An 18,771-nucleotide genomic window follows, 5' to 3' on the forward strand; every position below is an offset into this window, starting at 1 on the left:
ATCTGTGTAAATAAATGAGATTTCACTTTTGTCTGAAGATTCCAGCCACAAAGAAAATGTTTTTTTTTTAGCAAATCCGGCAACAAGCAATCTCGCCATCAAATCTTAGTTATGCTCGTTAGCGTAGCATACACAGGAAGTCAGCGATCCAATTTTCTGGCAAATTCCTGCCATCGCCCACAAAAATATAATTGTCAAACAATTTTAATCCTTTAAAAAATGTTTTTATGGAATATAGTTAATTAATTGTAAATAAAACAAAACAATTTACAACTATAGTTACCATTTTTTTAAACGTATTTTTTAATAAATATTTTTTTCAATTTTACATAACGTGACTAAACAAGGAATATAAACCTCACCACAGAGCAACCTAAAATGACAACATTAGGTGTTTATGCTTATGCATATTATATCATATCTGTGTAAATAAATGAGATTTCACTTTTGTCTGAAGATTCCAGCCACAAAGAAAATGTTTTTTTTTTAGCAAATCCGGCAACAAGCAATCTCGCCATCAAATCTTAGTTATGCTCGTTAGCGTAGCATACACAGGAAGTCAGCGATCCAATTTTCTGGCAAATTCCTGCCATCGCCCACACCAAATATGTCACGTACATGAAGGCCGACTGTACATTTTTTATTTTATTTTATTTTTTTTACAATATGAGCTGTGTCTGACCTGCAGCAAGATTCTGTCTGCATTCATGTGACGACACGAGATGGATGCGTTTTGCCTCGCCCGCCCATCTCCAGCCGCGGCTGGCGCATGTGACATCAGCCATCAGTCATGCAGAGTCCACTTGATTTAAGTGGAACGCGCAGATGGGAAATCAATAACCGACGAACGGCAGTGTGGCTTTTCATCTGGGGGATATGAAATGCGTACACGCATATAAAACATCAGAATTTATGGCTGACGTGAAGGCTGACAGTGACTGAATGCAGTACCCATACAGTACATACTTGTGACGTACAGATCCATGGCCAGGTAGCACTGATTGAGCACTACATATTTTTACCACTCTTTGTTATTCAATTTCACATAATTGGGCTGAAAATTATTATTTCTTGAGTACTTTATTTTTGTTCTTCTAGCCATGCCTGCATTGTACAGTGACAAAAGACAACAACTAAATGCTCTTCCACAAGAATATATCAATGCAATCAATATTATCAGTACCACAACACTAAAAAAAGTTACTTGATTCTTTTCAGATGTAATTTCCCGCTCTTCTGCTTATGTGCAACCAATGTCCACTTTATAAAAAAAGACTTTCTTTTCAGGGTACGACTACTCTCTACCTGTTCAACTACTATTGCAGCTACAACCACTCCTTCTACTAGATTAGTAATACTACTACATTTTACTACAATTACTAGCACTAACTTTGCTTCTACTGCTACCGCTAGCACTGTAACTGCCACCACTACTACTACCATTACCACTACTGCATTTTAAAGCCCAAGTGTCATCCCAAAAACATTCTAAAATAGATATTGTAATGAAAAATACATACAACATTATTCGCTTCAATGTCTACACGAAAAAATAAATATGAGCGGAGAGCGCGTCATCCATGCGCAAAGTTACGGAAGTCTCATTCGACATCCGAGTGGTCACCATATTGGCTGCATCTACCGCCCGTGACGTCACCCCGGACATTCGCCATTGAAAACACGCAGCAGCCACCTATTATGGGAGACGAACACGCCCCTTCTGACACGGAAGCTCTTTTCGAAGAAGAGAACATCTCACAACCGAGTGAAGTGACCGGGGCAATATTACCCTATCGCCATATTTAAATGATATGCGGATCACGGCCAAACCACCACCCAGCCCGTTCCACTCCGCGGCTAACACGAAGTAACAGCAAGCTACCTTCCAGCAGGTAAAACTTGTATAAACATACGAGACCGCTTGAGTGCACGACTATCCTGTACGTCACTTCCTGCTTCTTCTCGAAAACAAATCCCTCAAGATGATATTCATGGCAGGAGTTACAAAAAGACATATACGTCAAAATCATGTTTTGTGGTGAAAAAATGGATGGGTCCATTTTTCATTAATAACATACTAGAAATCGTGCATTTCATGACATTGGACCTTTAAGGAAAACAAAAGACAATACAGTATTTGAAAAGGGAGTTTTGTTGTCATTAGGCGAGCAAATAAAACACCAATTTTCATTTCATTTGAACATAATAAGCAAAATCAGAGAAACTATTTGAAGTTTTTATGACATTTTTCTCTGACGGCGTTTCAAAAGAAACCTTTCAAATGCAAAATATGTGCTTTGGCTCAATATAGGGTACGCGTGGGGGTAGATAGTGCAGACGTGCGTAACGCACTGCTCATCAAGGAGGGCCTCCCTACACTGTATTGTTTGCTTGAGGTTATCACTTGACTCAAGTCATCGAAATGAGCCGCTGTCTCTTCTTGTTTGTTCTGTTCGGGGCCACTCGAGGGATCCGCCATCCTCTCGCTGACATTCCATCAGAGCCGCCGTACGAAGAGACACTAACAGATGGTTAGTGTGCGTACATTGCGGCCCAGATGTAGGTCAGGTGCGACGGCGGCCGCCGGTTGCCACGGCAACTGAGAGGCAAACAAGACCGCAGTCTCCGCCAGCCCCGGCGGGACCGACTTGCGGACACCTCTTATCCCCCCCCCCCGCTGGTTTTAGATCAGATCCCCAGATTACGTCAAACACGTCATGTTAACAGTGTGGAAATGAGTTCAGACCAGTGGGGAGGTGATCAATAATCCAGCACACATCTGGTGTGCCGGCGCCACATCACCGTTCATGCCTCTGCAATTAAAGACAATATCCTAAAAAAAGAAAAGAAAAGAAAACTAATCCCATGCTGTGACCTCAAACGCAGCGCATCCGCAAGGTATTCGCATCATATTTTTCATTTAATCAATTTTGGTATTCTGCAGCCTTATTCCAAGATTGATTATATATTTTTCACTCAGAATTCTTCATACATTCGCCATAATGGAAATAATAATAATTGACCCCGAAATAGAATTAGTAACTGCATACCAATGCCACATTTTTAACATCTCAAAAAGGATCAATGACTAAAACCTAACGATACCACCAAGATTCCACCAAAGTAATAATTATATTGTAAATCAGGGGTGTCAAATTCATTTTTCTTGCGGGCCACATCGTCGTTCTGGTTTCCCTCAGAGGGCCGTTACGACTGCGAAACAAAAACATTGAATCGTCTCGTCATAATTACATCATCAATTTATGAACTAGCTTTGGAATCGGAAATCAGGGGTAATGTTTTTCTTTCCAACTATTCATGTTTGGTAACACAAAAATGCTTGTAATAACTTAACTTCACCATTCATGATTAACGACAATTTGAAATTTTCGTCCAGATTTTTACAAAACTCGTCGAAATCAACGCTGCAGATTTGGCTTCGCGGGCCACATAAAACCGTGCTGCAGGCCAGATCTGGCCCCCGGGCCTTGAGTTTGACACCCTTTTTCTAAGCGGCGCACTGCATCATCTCTTAAAGTCCGTCTGAGTGTACCAAGCTTTTAATTACATGCACGACCTTGGTGGTGAGGGTGTTGTTGTTGGAGGGGGGGGGGGCTTCAGTCTGACACAAAGAGGGCTCTCCTCGCTTGTCTTCCTTCATCGCGCAAATCACTATGGTGAGCGCACGTGAGTGGACGCGGTGGGCCGCCGGTGCGTGCAGAATGCTGATGAGGAAAGAAAAAGAAAAGACAGGGGGGCGGAGTGGGGGGGGGGGCTCCCTCTGTTGCTGCAAGATAGAGTAGTAGGGAAGGCGCAAGGGAGGAAAGAGATCCCCCGCCACCGCTGCCACATTGTTCATTAATGTCAAAACACCACGAAGGTAACACATATACACCAGATCCATATTTTACCTGTGTATGTGTTGTTTCTTATCAAACACCTTCACTAGACTTCCCCTCTATGTCGTCACAGTGGCCTACTTTTAATGTCTGTCCAGGCTAATGAGGTGAAAAATTAGCTACAGGCTCTCCAGGGAAGCTTTTAGAGGCAACATTTTTTTTTTTTTTTGGAACGGGGGGAGCCAGATTAGGCATTGTGTATTTACTCCGCATAAAAGGGATTTTTCAAAAGGCCGCGGTGATGATGAGAGACGCTTGATGTCTTTTCCAGGTCACAATCAAGCGGGGGGGGGGGGGGGGGGGGGTTGAACGAAGGCCAAAGGGATTTTGTTGTAGCGACAACAATTCAAATAAAAGCTATTAAGGGAAACGTTCCAAAGCAAAGACACGAAGGCCATCGCATTAGGAGTAACAGCGCATACGCCGCCGCCAATGGATGCAAGACAAAAGGGTTTGTATTAGCAAATAAAATATTAAATCCACTTAAATGTGTCCAAAAATTACAATTTAATAATTACAAACCTGTTTTTGCTCATCTATCAACGCCAGCGACGTATAGCGACAGGCAGGCTCTTGCGTTAGAAGCCAAAAGTTACAATTCGTAGCCCACCTGTTGCCGTTCTTTGAAGAGGATCCATCCATTTTTTTTGCCGCTTATCCTCACGAGGGTCGCAGGGAGTGCCGGAGCCTATCCCACCTGTCAACGGGTAGCAGGCGGGGTCCTCGGAACTGTGAGGCCGACGCTTCAGCAGCTTAACCACCGAGCCGCCTCTTGGAAGAGGATAAGACGAAAATAATATTTTAAGTGATCATCGTTTGAGTATTCATACTTTTGTAACATGTTTGTTTGGTGGTGTGACTTTTCAAACGTGAAACATTTGCCTGGACCCCATCAAGTCTGGGAAAAACCGTTATAGTACAGTATACACAAGGGGTGATTTGACTTACTAACTGTACCATACAATCAAATCTTAAACAAGTGTCTTGATGAAAGATTAAAAAATTAAAAAGTGACTATTTTTAGTTGAGCTGGGGCTATTCACTGCACTGCTATAAATGAATGTATACTTTTGTTTTCCTCACAGGGAAAAATAAGATAACAAACAAAAATACAATGATAATTTTGACCAGGTTGCTGTTCCTGTGGTGCAATTAGAACGTATTAATCATTATTAAGAGGCCACAAAAGGTGAGAAATTGTAGTTCACATGATAAATTCGCACAGCTATAAATTCAGTTATGTCCGTTTTATGATGAATAGGCTGTCCGAGTATTAAACCAATTCTCAACGTACTGATTAATGATTGTAGTGGATAAATGATCTTATATTAAGAATCATCTTGTTAACTAAATTGGCTTGCATTATGCTGTCAGCCCCACCGCCATTATAGAAGGGGGGGGGAGGGGGTCTCTACTGAATTTACTTGTCGCCAGCCAATTTCTGGGCACATATAGACAATCATTCACGTAATATTTAGTAAAACTAACATACATGTTTTTTGGAAATAGGGGAGGAGATTCTCACGGGGCTAAAGCAACATGAGATTCAAACCCACATTGTCAGAAATGTGAGGCAAAAGTGCTAATCACTAGGTCACCACACTGCCAACCAGGATAAAAGATGAATTTGGCTACAAATTCTGCTGTTTTTTCATGAGTTGACTCGCAAGTGTTCTTTGCGGGTCTTCAAGCTGGTCGAAAATATGCCGTGCCAATAGCGACACCCCGTGGCAAGCGATGGAACTAACACTCCAAATCTTGGCCAAGGTTGAAAATGACGAAACAAGACATCCTAACTGGGGGGGTAGAAAACGTTGTCAAAAAATTTTCAAATTCAAACTCAGATTGCACAGAAAATCATGGGGGAGTAATAGGTTGATTTATTTTTAACAAGCCAATGAAAAATACGAGTAAATTATTTTGTAAATTATTTTTAATCTGTATATCTCTATGAATACATTTGTCATTAAATAATTGGTTGATCGCCCACATTTAAATTGCAGATACGAAAACAAAACAATGCCATTATTTCAGTATGATTTTTTTATGATTTACTCCCACTGTGCATTTATATCATCACAACTCCTGCAATATTTTTTATGCATTACATGAGCTAAGTTTTTTTTACCTGAAATTGTTTGTTAAAATGTATATTTGAATTAATTTATTGAATTAATTCATTAGTTGATTGATTACACATAAAATATTTGTAAAATTTTGAAAAAAAATATACAAACTGTTTTCTTTTACAAATTTGTGATTGAATGATCACAAAATATATAACAAATCAAAACGTCTGACAAAATATAAAATTCATCATCATTTTAAAACGTGACCCTTTTCACGTTATGCCATGATGATGATGTTTTTTTTTACAGGTTTGGCAGCAATACGCATACATAAATAACAATTAAAAACACTAACACAGCATGCATATAAAACAGTATGTATATTCGGAGGTATCTGTATATTCCTATCATAAAATGTGTAGTGTAACTATAAGAAGTTATAATATTGTAATTACAATAACATATAAATATGGAATAGTCACTATTTTACGTGGACCTTAAAGCACAAAAGTTTGCACACCCCTCTGATAATTCTTTTTTTTTTACTTTTGTTTGTTTGTTGTTGTTTTTCTGTTGTGTCGTGTTGAATTGTGTTGTGCTGCACGAGGAGCGGAGAGAATGTTTGGGTGGAGGTGGGGGGGGGGTGAAATCATCACCATCATCATCTTCATCCTCATCATCCTCACCCCCCGCCCCGAGCCAGTCATACCGCCCGCCCACTCCGGGGGGAGAAAGTGTTGCTTTGTGAATGAAGGGAGCGGCGGAAGGGGCAGAAAGCAAACTTTAAAAAAAAAAAGAAGAAGACAAACACGCCGTCATTTGCGTCCACGTTTCGGCGTCAAGAAGCCTCCCACGGAACACAAGAAGCAACACGTGAGCCCACGGCAATTAAAACTGCTTTTACTGCTTTTTCTTTCTTCTTTTCGTGAGCGTGTACGGTTTAAGATGCAAAGATGCATGCGCGGCAGCCCGACCGTGACCGGAATAAGTGTCGTGTAATGATTGGTCGTTCCCATGCAACGATTCGCAAGTCCGTGCAGGGACTTCTGGCGGAGACTTTTTTTGTTTTGTTTTGTTTTCCGCACCACAGCCGGTGAAGCCCTTTTTTTTTTTCTAACTCGAGATGTTGTTCGTGGATGCAAACTTTCCGTTTTGCAACATGACGTTGAGTCATGCAAGAACCGTCCAATGCCCGGTGTCACCATTCCACGCACATACTCGGCAAACACAGAGGACTCATTCATACTGTTATGATGAGTGTCTGTCGTGGACATTTGACGTAATCTTTCTTTCTTTATCCTTGTTTTGGTGGTCTTGAACTTCATTTGTCCCCAATCGAGGCGCCACCAGTTCTGATCCATAGTGACTGTTACATGATGACGTCTGTGCAACAAATGTCTATACAGAGAAGATTTGACTCATCGACCCATCCATTTTCCAAAGTGCTGTCATTTCATCATTCATTTTTCTGTCAGCAAGATTTTTTTCTCAGACTAGAAGTTTTCTGGTGGCACGGTGGGGCAGCTGGTAAAGCGTTAGCCTCACTGTTCTGAGGACACGGGTTCGATCCCGGCCCAACCTGTGTGGAGTTTACACGTTCTCCCCGTGCTTGCGTGGGTTTTCTCCGGGCACTTTGGTCCCCCCCCCCCACATCCCAAAAACATGCAACAATAATTGGACACTCTAAATTGTCCCTAGGTGTGATTGTGAGTGCGGCTGTTTGTCTCAATGTGCCCTGCGATTGGCTGGCAACCAGTTCAGGGTGTACCCCGCCTCCTGCCCGTTAACAGCTGAGATAGGCTCCAGTAATCTCGTGACCCTTGTGAGGATAAGCGGCTATGAAAATGGATGGATGGATTGATGGATAAACATTTTCAGTTTTCATTCATTAAGATTATTAAATTTCTGTTCGCTAAGTGTCTGTATTGGCGGTTATTTGCTACTCTCTTCATAGTTAAAAGTTTACATAACATTTTATTAGTATTTGGTACCATTGCGTTTCAACTGGATGACTCGGGTCAAACGTTTTCCATACCCTTCCACGAGCTTCTCAAAGTAGTTGGCAAGAATTGAGGACTTAAACCTCCTGACAAAGTTGAGACAAGTTTATAGGTCACCCTTGCTCGCGCACGCCTTTTCGGGTCTGCCCATACATTTTCAATGGGATTGAGATTGGGGCATTGCCATGGCAACTCCACAACACTGATTTTGTAATCCTGAAGCCACTTTGTATCCATTTTGGGAGTTATGCTTCAAGTCACCGTCCATTTGGAACACCCATTTGCGGTTACACGCCTGCCTTTGGTGCGGGCAGTGTGGGATCGATTCCCGCTCAGTGATGCTGCCGATATCTGCCCTGCGACTGATTGGCGACCAGTTCAGGGTGTAGTCCGCCTTTCGCCCGAATCTAGCTGGGATAGGCTCCAGCTTTCCTGCAACCCTGGTGAGGATAAGCAGCTTGGATAATGACATAACATTAGCGGCTAAGCTTTAACTTTCCTCATGGCGCTATCTAGTCTCCCTCCTGTCACAAGCCAAGTCCACAACATGATGTGATGATATTTCAAAGTTGGGATGGTGTTCTCAGGCTTGCGGGCTTCCCTCTTTTTCCTACAAATGTTAACAATGCTTGCTGAGGTCCAAACGGTTCAATTTTCGTTTCCCCCGACCACAGAACACATCTCCAAAAGTTCAGGTCTTTGTCCTCATGCGCATTTTGAAACTGTAACATGACTTTTGTATAAATCATTTGGGGCAATGACCTCTTCTTGGCAGAGTAGATTCCATTCCGTTCATCCATGGGACAATGAACCCATTTCAGCATCAGCTGGGTTTTCCCAATTTTTTTAAAGCCTGAATATAAATTCTTACACTATGTAACCTTCTAGACTTTAAATAAACGTAATGAACATTTCTCAAAAATAAACAATTTGAATAAATCTTTGGTTTTGCAGACCGTGATGAGGATGCTGCTGACTTTGCTTTGTCTGCTCCCGGTGGCGCTGGTCCGAGGCGACCCCTGCCTCATCATCAGCGAGATCAACGCCGACAACCCAAGACTGGACACCAGCGAGTTTGTGGAATTGTACCACACCAGCGGACAGAGCCACTCGCTGTACGGATACACTCTCGTCTTCTATAACGGGAACGGAAACGTGGCTTATAAAGTACTGGACCTCCAGGACCACAGCACAGACGACAGGGGCTTCTTCCTGGTGGGCTCGGTGGACATGCTCCCCAAACCCGCCATCCTCCTGCCGCCGAACACGGTCCAGAACGGTCCGGATGCGGTCGTACTCTATCACACGTCCGCGGCGCGCTACGTCGAGAAGATGAACGTCACGGCCGTGGGCTTGGTGGACGCCGTTGTTTATATGACGCGCAAGACGGGCGGTGCCGAGGTCCTGGCGGAAATCTTGACCCCGGGGGAGCCGGCGTTTGTCGAGGAGGAAAGCGCCCTGGAGGGGGACGAATCGATCGAGAGGTACGAGAGAACAGATACTATTTTTGAATAGTTTTGATTCTGATACAGTGCTACCTTGACTTAAAAGTTTAATCCGTTCTGTGACATGACTTCAAATCAAACACATTTTCAGTTGAACTTATTTAAAGACCATTAATCAATTCCAGCCCATGAAAAATCTCCACCATTTTCTGTCACGTGATGAAAAAATAAATATGAAAACATGGTACTGTAAAAGAGAATGAAATCAAATGCTTGGGCGAGATGGGCGAATCCCCATAGTGACCCATATTCAAGGCATTGGGTACTTCTTACCGATACTTAAAGCAAAACATCTGATACCAAATAAGTCCTCCCCACCAGTTGTTGGCACTACACGGCGGCGCTTTGACGAATGATGGGTGAAGTTTGTCCCATTGTTTTCATTTAAACTTGATGTCAAACATACCAGTGACATCGGTACTCAGTATCTGCATCAATGAGTACTCAAGTGAATACTCATACAGGTATTAGTCTGGGAAAAAAAGTGGTATCATACAACCTTAACACACACTGTGATACATCTCTCTTCCTCTCTCCATCCATCCATCCATCCATCCATCCATCCGCCTACCTAGGTGTTTGTTGTCCAAAGATCGCTGGGGCTTCAGGGTGTCCTCGCCCTCCCCGGGCCAGAGGAACAACTGCACGCCACCCGCCGCCCCGCCGAGCATGCCAGTCATCACCGAGCTGAAGCTGGGAGGCGGTCAGGTGGACGGCTTTGTGGAGCTGACGTCGGCGCCCGAGGCCGGCCCGCTTGTCTTAGCTGTGTTGAGCGGGACAACGGACAGGGTCAGCGTGAGTTTGAACGTGGACCCGAACACCTCCAGGAACGGACTCATCGCCGTGACTGTAGACAAGAGCTACATGAAAGGTGAGTGGACTTGAGCAGCGTCGCACCGTCCTCACTGAACCAAGGACATATTTTACATACTGATTGCGACCTTTATGTATCGCCTTTATGGGTCGTACTTATGGTATCTATATCTGCTACAAGACACCAGTAATGATGGCTTGTTTACAGGAGATGAGTCCATGGCAGTCGCCATTTACAGCGGTACAGCTTCAGACTTTCCTGCGGACAGCCCGCTAAGTCAGATCCAGCCCCTGGACTCGTTTGTGTTCGCCGGCCCGGTAGACAATCCGAGTGCCAACCTCATGGAGACCCTCATCCCGGGCAGGGAGCCTTATCAGCTAGGCTACAGGCAAGGAATAAACGACTTACGAAGAACGCAAACCTCGTTCTTTTTAATGTCTCGCCAAGGTGACGAGTCAAAAGAAGCAAACGTGATCATACGCCATGAAAAAGTAGTCCGTACAGTCCGTACAGTAGTTGCATAAATGTATCTTTTTTCCCTCAAATTCACGATTTAAATGTAAATCCAAATTTTTCAACTGTATATTTTTTTTTATTTCACTCATTCAATTATTTGGTAATGATTGTAAAAAAAAGCATTTAAAAGTTTAATAATAAATTTGAATTAATTAATTTGTAATTGTAAATTGTAATAATCATTTTATTATGAAAAGTATTTTAAGAGTCACAGTATGTTTCCATCGTTCCTGAAATTAGTCAAATAAATCGATTGTAAATAAAAGCATTTAAAAGTTTAATAATACATTTGAATTAATTAATTAAAATTTAATTGATTGGAAATTATTGTAAAAAAAAATTATTATTTTATTATAAAAAGTATTTTAAGAGTCACAGTATGTTTCCATCATTCCTTGAAATTACTCATATATTATATATTTGTAATGCATTTATTTTTATTGGTATCATTGCATAATTTGATCATTTGTAAATAATTTTAAAAATCTGTAAAATAATTAAACATTTATTTATTTAAATGAATTACATGTTTTTGATTCATCAATAATATGATTAATACTGAAATATTCATTTGCACACCCCTGCTCTTACGCTGCAGTCAATGTGTTTTAGTGCATTTACGGTCAGCGTTTAAGGAAAAAGTGTTTCAAGTTGGTTTTCAAAACGGTACTTTTTTCTATTGCGACACAATTTGAGTATTTGTAGCGACGGGGGGTGTCGATGGTCAGCTCATGACAACTGTTCCTCTTTGCTGATGCAGTCCCTTCCTGTATTTTCATCGAAAATTTCCACTTAGTCATGGTGACTTGAAATGTATTACCCAAGACAAATTCCAGCATCCTTTTATCACATACTAAACATCATTTTCTTATTTGCTTTCCACTTGTTTTAGCGTGTAAAAGATTAGCTCCATGTATGTTTTTCTTTGAGTTTTTTGGTATGATTCCACCACAGAAGGTAACCATAATTATAATGAGAATTATGAATGGTTCAAAAATACAGTCAACATCAGCACAAAACCTTCAGGTTTCTACTAAAAAGTCAATAAAAATATCACTTGAAGCCTACTATTTGAACAGGGGTGTGTAGACTTTTTGTGTCCACTGTCCATGTGAAAGATTTAAAAAAAAAAAAAGGCTTTTCCTTTTTCCTTATTCAGTTTAAAAGAGGGCGGCTTCTATCTGAGCCGTTGTGGCATGGCCACGTGGACCAGAGATCCTGGCGTCTTCTGGGAGGCCCCGCAGACTCCAGGGCTGCCCAACCAGTGCCCCTGGCCAAAAATCTGCCCTCACACCATGGGTGAGTTTTGGGTCAACGTGCGAGTATTCATTTGGACTCTTTTTAATTGTTATGATGATGGTGGGCGGCATGGTAAAGCGTTGGACTCACAGTTCTGAGGTCCCGGGTTCAATCCTGCTTGTGGGGAGTTTGCATGTTTTCCTGCGTGGGTTTTCTCCCACATCCCAAAAAACATGCAACATTAATTGGAAACTCTAAATTGCCCCTAGGTGTGATTGTGAGTGTGGCTGTTTGTCTCTATGTGCCCTGCGATCGGCTGGCGACCAGTTTAGGGTGACAGCTGGAATAGGCTCCCGCACTCCCTGTGACCCTCGTGAGGATAAGCGGCAAAGAAAATGGATGGATGGAAAGTCAGCTACCTTAATACTAACGTACAATCCAAAACGCTAACAAAAGTAGCATCGAAGGTGAGATACTTTCAACCTTCTAAGAAATGGATATTCAAACACAAACAGTGGAGCAAAATATGTAGACGGGCAAAAATTGCACACAGGCACATATGCTAAAACCCAACTAACATTACTGAAGCTTACTGAGCATAGAAGCGACTGTCTTTTTCGTGCTTCTATATCATAAATATACTATCGTTTAATATTAGGGAGAAGTAGGAACAGTGTGTGTCATTTGTCCCCAACAGCCCTAATATATGCACTCTCCTGTTGAACCGGTTCCAGGAGACACCGAGCTGTCCCCGCACCTTCCACCTTGGGGGACCGGTCAATTCGTGATCAACGAGCTGAACACGGACACCCCCGGCACCGCTGAGGACGGCGAGTACGTGGAGCTGCGGCACCCATGGGGACAGCGCGTCTCCCTGCAGGGCAATTGGATTCTGTTTTTTAGCGCGCACAACAACAAACCCTATAAAGAGATCTGCCTCACCGGACACTTCACCACCGCCAAGGGTTACTTCCTGCTCGGCAGTGACAGGCTGGTGCCGGCGCCTTCTCTCCGCCTGCCTCCCAACACCATCCAGAACGGGCCGGGCGCCGTGGCGCTGTACCACAGCCCTTACGGGCCGCCGTCGGTGCAGCAACGGGGGTTCCCCACCAGAGGGCTCCTGGATGCCGTGGTGTACCGCAAGATGGGGTCCGATCAGGACGCGCTGGAGCTGACTAAGATGCTGACACCTGGACAGCTCCCCCTGCTGGAGGATCCGGAGGTTCTTTCCGGTGATGAGGCGCTCAGCCGCTGCAAAAACCTGGACCCGTATGACCTGTCTGCATTTTCAGTAAGCGCAATGCGAAATGTTTTTGGTCTAGTCAAGGTACCATGGCGTTGTGTGTAATTCGACTATGGGATAACTTGTGGTGTGGTTTTCTATTTATCCGCCCGTCCAGGTCGCGCCACCAACTCCGCTGAGGGAGAACAGCTGCCCCCGGCTTCCTCCGCCTTCCGAGGGCGTGGTCATCAACGAGGTGGCGAGCGCCCACTGGACCAATCACAGCCGGCAGAGGTCCTTCGTGGAGTTCCGCGGACCCCCGCTGACTGAGCTGCGTGGCCTGGTGCTGGTCGTGTTTGACCAGGAACACAGCGGCAGTCTGGCCGCAGTTCCTCTGACCGGATCTCTCGACCGGGACGGGTTTTACGTGGTCGGGAATGTCACCGGAGCGGGTGAGCGCTGACAAACGGGGCGGAAAAATACAGATGAGGGTTAATTTAGAGTGTCCAATTCATATTGCATGTTTTTGGGATGTGGGAGAACACCGGAGTACCAGGAGAAAACCCACGCAGGCACGGGGAGAACATGCAAAATCCACACAGGCCGGTCCGAGATTGAACCCGGGTCCTCAGAACTGTGAGGCCAACGCTTTTCCGGCTGCTCCACCATGCCGCCATACTACGTAATATAATGTGTGGACAAAATATACAGTATATTATTCAGATTGTCGGGTACATAAATCGAACTATGGCAATCACCAAGTTGTTCATATGAATGATAATAAGTCCAGAAATGAGTATTTTGTGGTCACAATTTGGCATTTGACAGCCACAAATGAACATATTTGTGTTCCTACTCCCTTACTAATAATTTGTAAACAGTGTTATGCTCAGCGTTTTGTATTTTCTTTCCGCAAGTTCGTATTTCGCAGCCACAAATTCTTTTCCACGCATGTCTGACCTATTTTGTGGCCACAATTTATAATATTGTGGTGACGAATTCATAATTCCTGCGCACATTTTTTTCTATTTCATTGTCCTAAATGAGTATTTCAAGTGCACGTTTGAGCTATTTCTTATCTGTTTTTTTTTTTTTTTCACACTGCTCTATACTCGCGTGTCTCCTCCCTACATAGATCAGACTTTCCCCGAAGGCGGCGACGTGCCGGCGCGAGGATCCGTCCTCCTGTGCTACGACGTGTTCAGTGTGTGCAGTGCCGCCACCGCCCTGACCAACTCCAGTCGGAGGGACGAGCTGATGTTCAGCGACGTCCAGCTGCTGCTCACCTCGATGTCCACTGGAGGGAGCCGGGTTATCCCAGCCCTCAGGTGAGCGCAGAAGCTAACATCCCCGCTAAATCACTTTATATCGCTTTTTATAAAATAGTTTTTGTAATGCCCTCGCATGTGGGATAAGAGCGGGACAGTCGCCAGTGTACTCGTTAGCTGTTTAACGAACGCCGCAAAAACACAAATAATAAGAGAACTCACCAGAGCTGTTGTCGACCACGGCTCACACCCAGAATCTCACACACAGACCCGCTGATGTCACACGTCACTCCACCAGGCCCCGCCCCTGGAAGGCACACACCCCCTCTACAGTAATATATACACACACTGCGATACATGGTATGTTTTTAATACATTTTATGCTTTCAATTTATGTGTAAATGTATTCAAAAAAGAAAATGGGCTTCGCCGCTTACAGCCCTTGGGTCAGTGGTTAAACACTGACCACTGGGAAAGGCAGACGAGGTGGCCGAGAGGTTAAGGCGATGGACTGCTAATCCATTGTGCTCTGCACGCGTGGGTTCGAATCCCATCCTCGTCGGACTGAGTTTTTGATATGTAATATTGTGCATTTAAAAATCTATATTATTATCCAATCGTTGACCACATATCAATAGGAACATTAGTGCGTCACCTGAAAGGTTCTTTGGCGTCGGAGCTTTTTCTTCTTCTTCACAAGGTGCCTCAAAGTTCACATGCAAAAAATGTTCACATGCACTCATAACTGCTTTTAATAGACTTGATAAGTCTATGTCAGTTTTATAATTAATTTATTACAATGGCCTCACGGGTTGACATAATAAGGCTCCAATTAAAATCTTGAACGCATTTTTAAAGTATTTGAGATGACAGGATTAAATGTTTGGATTTTTTTTTTTGTGTGGTTTACAAGTTTTTTCCTTTTCTAGTAACAAAGTCAAAAATGAATTGATCGCAAATCACATCGACTCAACTCAACAAGATATGTAATTATGTTCTCAACGCGACCTCATTTTAAGGCACAATGATAAAAAAAAATAAAAAATTATGAATACCCAATCACACTAATACTAAAATATTATATATTAATGAATTAATTATATTAATATATTGGGTTTTTTTGGTCTGTGGATGTACAGGTCAGTGGAAAACGATGCGGTCTCTCTCAGCCGCTGTATGTGCTGCGTGCCGAAAAACCCTTCTTCCTGGACCACATCGTTGCCGACGCCTCGCAGCGCCAACAACTGCCCCAGCTCGGCCTTCTCCAGCCACATCGACATTTGCGTCGGACCGCCGGAAGGTGAATGAAAATGAAAATGAAAAGAAGTGTGCTGCTGTGATGAAAACATGTAAACAATGAGTGCAAATTGAGAAGTGTATGGATAATGGTATTGTAACAGTGTATTGCACTTATGTTTCGCAGCATAATATTGATTTTGAGTAATAATATGCGATGTCTGCGGTTCGTTTGCAGAATGCAGTGAGCTTATTTCCACGAGGAGGGTGGTACAAGTTGTCCACTATCTGGAGCAGAAATGTCTTTGTGGAATATCCTTTTTATCTCTACAAGGTAAAAATCATCTGTCAAGGGAATTAATTTAGATTATCTTTTCGGGGGAAGATTATTTGACTCGATATCCCCATATATTTTGCTTAACTCGACTCGTCGGGCCTCACAAAAGATTATTGCTGTTGTTAAAAAGCCACCACTGAGTACCACTGCATGTGTCGTGTCGTTTTTTTTCCACTGCATTGCCGTTAACTTGCCTTTTGTTCCCGCTCAAGAGGCCAACTTCTCGTGCGAGTCTGGCTGGACGCGGGTGCGGGGAAACATTCTCGCCTTCTCGGACCACCAGAGGGCCCTCATCATCCAGACGTCCACCGGGAGCCTCCGCCAGTCCGACGTTTGTTCATTGCCCACCACTGATCGGCACACCAGCACAGGTCAGGAAAAGCTTTCCAGACACTTTATTAGGTACACCTGCGGAATAGGATAGGTTACGCAACGGTTGTCTTTATCTATATGTGCCCTGCGACTGACTGCCGACCATTTCAGGGTGTTGCCCGCCTTTTGACCAAAGTTAGCTGGGATTGGCTCTAGCACCGCAAACCAGGTTAAGCAGTGTTGGAAATGGATGGATGGAAATTGTACGGTTTATAGGTCACGTTCATGGTGGAAAACGTTTACCAAGGATTTATCTTTATCTAATTTTTTGGTCACAAAAAATTGCATTTTTATAGGGGTGTGTAGACTTTATATACAGTGCGTAACAATGTCTTGTCTTCTTTAATTTGATCCTGTCCTAGGTTCCAGTGTGGGTTTACAAATTGGTGTGGTAGTCGCAGTGCTCCTGCTACTCGCAGTTGGAGTAGCTCTCCTTGCATATTTCTACAAAAGGAGGTAAGGAAAATTATTTAAATAGTTTTATTCATATTAATTTTTTACATTCATGAAATGAAACAAAAGAAAAAAAATTTGCAAACATTTTCATATTATTTTTATTGGTATAGTGACAGTAAATAAGAAATGACTTGGGCAATTATACCTTTAGCCTAATAGCATGTAGTTATGCATTTTTTTTAAATAATATGACAGGAGTTATGACTTACAAATCACCATACAGTAGGTCCAGGGACCACAGTTTGAGAACCACCGGTTTTAACCACAAGCCACCACTTCATAGAAAATTGTGCATGCATGTATGTTTGTTTATTTTAAAATATTATTATTATTTTATTATTTAAGTCTGTTTCTCCTCTCAGGCGTCCTCAGGACTATGCCACCATGGAGCTGAGCGAGCACGGGGAGGGACTCTCAGATCTATAGTCCAGGAATAATCCCAGGTTCATTTGAGCTGTCTTTATGTGACTGTGAGAATTTGTGTGGGCTGTATAGAACATATTTTTATAAAGGTCATTGTTTGTGAACAGTACTGGTTACTACTATGAAGAGGTTCTAAAGAAACTAGGTGGGTGGGGACAGGGAGGTGAATTTGAATGGTAATACTTGACACAAATGTTCTTTTTTGTGAGAGATAAAGCCTTTAAAATATTTTTTTCCTTTTAAAATTTGCGGCAGAGATTTCTCTACATTGAACAGGCTTTTCTTTTTTTAAATTCTTACTTGGTGTAGTACAATAAATCCTCTTATTATCGGGGTGTTTGAAAGGGAGACATGTCAAAAATAGCTAGTGAATAGTAGAATTTTTTTTTATTGTTCACATTAATAGCTATCAAATTAAGTTTAAAATGTCGTTTATTCCCGTTGCAAGCCACATGGTCGTTGCGGTTTCCCTCAGAGAGCCATTGTATGAAAAACATGTAAATGTACAATCACCTAGTCATGTACAATTGTCCCTGCACTCCATTATCTTTATAAATCTATAGTTTTTACAATGAATCGAATTTGAAATAGGAAGTCGTGGAAAATAGCAATAGTGCATCTAACGTTAGCGTTAAGCCAGGCTTAAGGCGTTAGCTTCCAACGTTAGCTTACGACGATTAGCATTAGCATCGACGTCAACCTCCAATGTAAGCTTTCAAAAATACCCCAAATATTAAATTTTAACATTTTACAAGGCAAATACCCACCTTGCGCGTCGATCCGTCGTCGTGCCACGCAATGTGAAAGTCACTTTTTCACCCCACATTGTTAGCGTCCAATGCTAGCTATCCATGTTAGCTTCTGAAGTTAGCTTCCCACCTGAAGTGCATCAAATCTGATCAACCACGACCCTTATTGCTTAGCAACGTGCGTGTTTTGTTGCCAATATTTTCCTTGCTTTTAAATGTGAATGTGTGACAATTACCACTTTTTTTAATGCTCACTTAAAGCAACATGTTTACATTTTTTTGTGAAAAAAAAAGGGACGCAAGCTTTGATTGTGGACAGTCATTTCTCTTATAAAAAGTGATTTAATTAAATATGGGAAGTCTGGGGTTATTTTATTTTTTTATTGATAGCGCCTCAGAAATGGTCATTGTGTTGTTTTCGTTTAAATGCTCATTTGTCCGTGTGTGTAAGGTTAAATGTTTTTTTAGAGTATTATTAGTACAAATGTTTTTCAATTTGGATTTTGATTTAAGGCCACACAGAAAAACAAAACATAAAATTGTCAGAAAGAAGTTTTAATGTTGTAATCATGATCAGTTATTGCCTCTTTTTACATTTTACTGTCCTAATGTTATTGAAGTGTTTTTTTTTCCCATGTGGCCCAAATAAAACTTTATAGATGTCAA

At 42.5% G+C, this 18,771-nt stretch overlaps 1 protein-coding gene and 1 non-coding gene across 2 annotated transcripts; both read left to right on the forward strand.

The window, feature by feature from the left end:
- The first annotated feature begins 6,717 nt into the window (after positions 1-6,717).
- Positions 6,718-17,431, forward strand: si:ch211-183d21.1 (uncharacterized). Its single transcript, XM_061809464.1, has 13 exons — positions 6,718-6,841; positions 8,923-9,452; positions 10,049-10,344; positions 10,495-10,675; positions 11,963-12,102; positions 12,777-13,333; positions 13,443-13,716; positions 14,400-14,592; positions 15,672-15,832; positions 16,007-16,102; positions 16,318-16,476; positions 16,840-16,933; positions 17,296-17,431. Exons 2-13 carry the CDS (start codon positions 8,929-8,931, stop codon positions 17,357-17,359), a joined length of 2,739 nt encoding a protein of 912 aa, XP_061665448.1. The 5' UTR covers positions 6,718-6,841; positions 8,923-8,928; the 3' UTR covers positions 17,360-17,431.
- trnas-gcu (transfer RNA serine (anticodon GCU)) lies at positions 15,013-15,094 on the forward strand. Its single transcript has one exon. It is a non-coding gene; the product is annotated as a tRNA-Ser (tRNA).
- Positions 17,432-18,771: the final 1,340 nt, after the last annotated feature.

This window comes from Syngnathoides biaculeatus, chromosome 22 (assembly GCF_019802595.1).
Source record: "Syngnathoides biaculeatus isolate LvHL_M chromosome 22, ASM1980259v1, whole genome shotgun sequence".
Lineage (NCBI taxonomy): Eukaryota > Metazoa > Chordata > Actinopteri > Syngnathiformes > Syngnathidae > Syngnathoides > Syngnathoides biaculeatus.

What these genes read in the sequence shown, in the direction of transcription:
- si:ch211-183d21.1 (XM_061809464.1), top strand. Translation starts at nt 8,929, where the DNA reads ATGAGGATGCTGCTGACTTTGCTTTGTCTGCTCCCGGTGGCGCTGGTC. An exon ending in CCTTATCAGCTAGGCTACAG is followed by an intron (nt 10,676 to 11,962) that starts GCAAGGAATAAA and finishes TTCCTTATTCAG; the next exon opens with TTTAAAAGAGGGCGGCTTCT. An exon ending in CGGGAATGTCACCGGAGCGG is followed by an intron (nt 13,717 to 14,399) that starts GTGAGCGCTGAC and finishes CTCCCTACATAG; the next exon opens with ATCAGACTTTCCCCGAAGGC.